The sequence below is a fragment of the Ornithorhynchus anatinus genome, chromosome 8, assembly GCF_004115215.2.
Source record: "Ornithorhynchus anatinus isolate Pmale09 chromosome 8, mOrnAna1.pri.v4, whole genome shotgun sequence".
Classification (NCBI taxonomy): domain Eukaryota; kingdom Metazoa; phylum Chordata; class Mammalia; order Monotremata; family Ornithorhynchidae; genus Ornithorhynchus; species Ornithorhynchus anatinus.
This window is the reverse complement of record NC_041735.1, coordinates 32,708,563-32,711,504: the sequence shown is the minus strand read 5'-3', so window position 1 is coordinate 32,711,504 and position 2,942 is coordinate 32,708,563. Positions and strand designations below refer to the sequence as shown.

At 45.6% G+C, this 2,942-nt stretch overlaps 1 protein-coding gene across 1 annotated transcript; it reads right to left on the bottom strand.

The window, feature by feature from the left end:
* Window positions 1–1,121: 1,121 nt before the first annotated feature.
* Window positions 1,122–2,063, bottom strand: ORNANAV1R3053 (vomeronasal 1 receptor ornAnaV1R3053). The gene has a single exon (NM_001253445.1). The coding sequence runs from the start codon at window positions 2,061–2,063 to the stop codon at window positions 1,122–1,124; it is 942 nt and encodes a 313-aa protein (NP_001240374.1).
* Window positions 2,064–2,942: the final 879 nt, after the last annotated feature.

The window sequence follows — 2,942 nt, the reverse complement described above, 5'->3', positions numbered from 1 at the left end:
GTGGTGAAAAGAATGCATTTACCACAACATCTGGACACTCACAGGGTTGGTACCTTTTATTATTCTTATGTGTGGGTATCCTAGGGAAAGTAGCATGGTGTAGTGAGTAGAGCACAGGCTAGGGAGTCAGGAAGTCATTGGTTCTTATCCTGGCTCTGCCACATGTCTGCTGAGTGACCTTGGGCAAGTCACTTAACTTCTCTTTATTTCATCTGTACAACGGGGATTAAGACACTGAGAGCCCTATGCGGGACAGGGACTGTGTCCAACCAAAATTGCTTGTATTGACCCCAGTACTTAATATAGTGCCTGGCACAATGTAAGCACTTACCAAATGCCACAATTATGGTTATTATCATTATTATTATTATCCCTATCTTTGATAAAACTCTTTGCCTCTGTATTCTTCTGTAAGGGAGTAAAATGGGTAAGATGACAAAGGATGAGGAGAAATTGGGGAGTATGAAAATCTGATGATTCCATAAGTCTCAAGTGGTTTCTGCTACAATTATAATAATGATATAATTATGGTGATGATAATGATATGGTCCTTGTTAAGTGCTTCCTCTGGGTCAGGCACTGTGCTGAGTGCTGGGGTAGGTTGAAGTTAATCAAGTTGATCACAGTCTTTGCCTCACAGGGACCTCACAATCTAAGTAAGAGGGAGAAATAGTACTGAATCTTCATTTTACAGTGGAGGAAAGAGAGGCACCAAAGTGCCAAGTGCATTACTTAGGGTAGCACATCAGGTAAGTGACAGAGCTGGGATTAGAGTCCAGGTCTTCTGAATCCCAGCCCTGTGTTTTTTCCATTAGGCCAGACTGTTATCCAGATAAAGATCAACAGAGGAGACAGAACATGCTGTACACAGACCCAACCAACGAAAGTTACATAAAGAACTAGCAAAGCAAAATAGGCGATAGAGGGACAGTAGCCAGGCATCTGGGAAAACTTCCAGAGATGTCTGCTGTAGAAATTATCAGTGCTGCAAACCCTCAATCAGTAATGAAACCCTGATTAACTCTAGGAATCATGGCTAGGTATGTCCTTGGTTTAATGGTGATATTGCTTTTCCGTGGTGTTCCTTGCTTGAGACACAAGATCGTCACTTGATTCTCATATCAAAGAGGGTTTGCAGATAGGCGCATGGTCTGAGAAGACTTTTGGGACTTATTTCCCATATAATCACCTAGGAACGTGATGACTCTTGTGTCACAGCTGAGCAAGACAAAGGGGCTGACAGTGGCATATCCACTGACTACAAACATGTTAGCATTTAAGACGGTGTCATTGTTCTTCATGGATGACCCAAGAAACAGAGAAAGGAAAAAGTCTCCACAGTAGAAGACTATAAAGCAGCTCACAAGCAGCACAATGGTCTGGGTGGCTCGTCGCTCTGGCGATGTTTTGGGGGGTTGGCTGGGGCTGTGGAGATGCTGGACCTGGTGCCTGTGTCGATGCAGGAGAAGGACCATGTAGCCACTGCAGCAGCTCATGGTTCCCAGAGAGAGGATATCACGGAGAGCCATTAGGGTGAGAACCAACCCTTGGAGGAGTGTGTTTAAGGGCATAGCATAACAGTTGCCCTCAGTGGTGGTTGAATTATGTGAAGCAACCACTTGGAACAGAAGTGGGGTGCTCATTAGCAGGTTCAGAATCCACAAGCTGGTTAAGACTGGGAGGATGACGTTTGGGATTTGAACCCTGAGCTGGAAAATATAGGAGGTGGTAGGACTGATGGTGATGGCCTGGATCATGCTCAGGAGGGAAGTGGTGCAGAGGGAGAGGCCCCGGGTGATGCGGTAGACATAGGCAAATGACTTACATTCAGCATTGGTCTGTAAAAGCCGCAGCCCCAATATTCCTGCTGTTTTGGTGATCCACCTGGTAAGAAGCATCATGATGTGGACCAGAGCTACGTGAATAATGACCAAGTCTGTGGGCTTTGGTTTGGAACCCAGGAGAAACGAGGAGAGGTAGAACATGGTGAGAAGGGAGTTCCCCATGATACCTATTCCAGCCTGGGAGAGGAAAAAAACTTCCTGAGCCACATCAGAGCTCATTGTTTCCTGTTACAAATATCTGCAGGAACTCTGGAGGAAGAAGGATGGGCCAGAGACTGTGACAATTTCGTTCCTGGAGCTGCAAAGAAAATTGGCAAAGGATCCAGATATCATTGAGTATTTCAGTCAAATTGTCAGAAAATGGTCATGTTTACTCAGTTATGCCACAATCCATTTGAATGGAAACCACTGGTGTCAAAGCCTCTATGAAAATCTAAAGCTACATATTTACTGGTCAGTTCAAGGAACTCCAGCCAATGGGTAGGGCACAATTTCCCCTTAACAGGTGCCAAGTTGTCTTACCCCCAAGAGAGAGTGATTTTCCATGGGCCCTCTGGGCCTAAACCTTCTTACAGAATGCAGTGATGTGCCAGAGTGGGGCAGTCACTCAAGGTAACCTCACGTGAAGTGGTCAGAGGGGAGACCATCAGAGGTTGCTAGAGCTGGTAGTAGCTCACTCCTGATGACCTCCTCCCTGAGGGAAAGGTAATTGAATTCAGTAAAAGGTAAGAGGTAACTCAGTAAGATGGAAACAGCCTTCAGGGAAAAACTGAGAAAAGAGGAAGGAGCTAATTAATTGGGATGCCCTTCAAGCATTTTGAGTTGGCAATGGAACTGAGCAATCCTGGGGAGACGAGATAGGAGGGGTTAAGTTGTTAAGATCCCTGAGGAGGGAGGCAATTATCCCAGGGGCAGGAAAATGATCATGTGGACCAGAAGGCCTTTTGCCCTGGTCTCAGAAAATCCTTCTCCTCAACACAGCGTGGTGGAAGTCTGAAGGTCATGAGTTCTAATCCTGTCTCCATCATGCATCCACGATTTGCTTGCATCCATGCCAGCAATTATTATCAAGCGCTTAGTACAGTGCTTTGCACACAG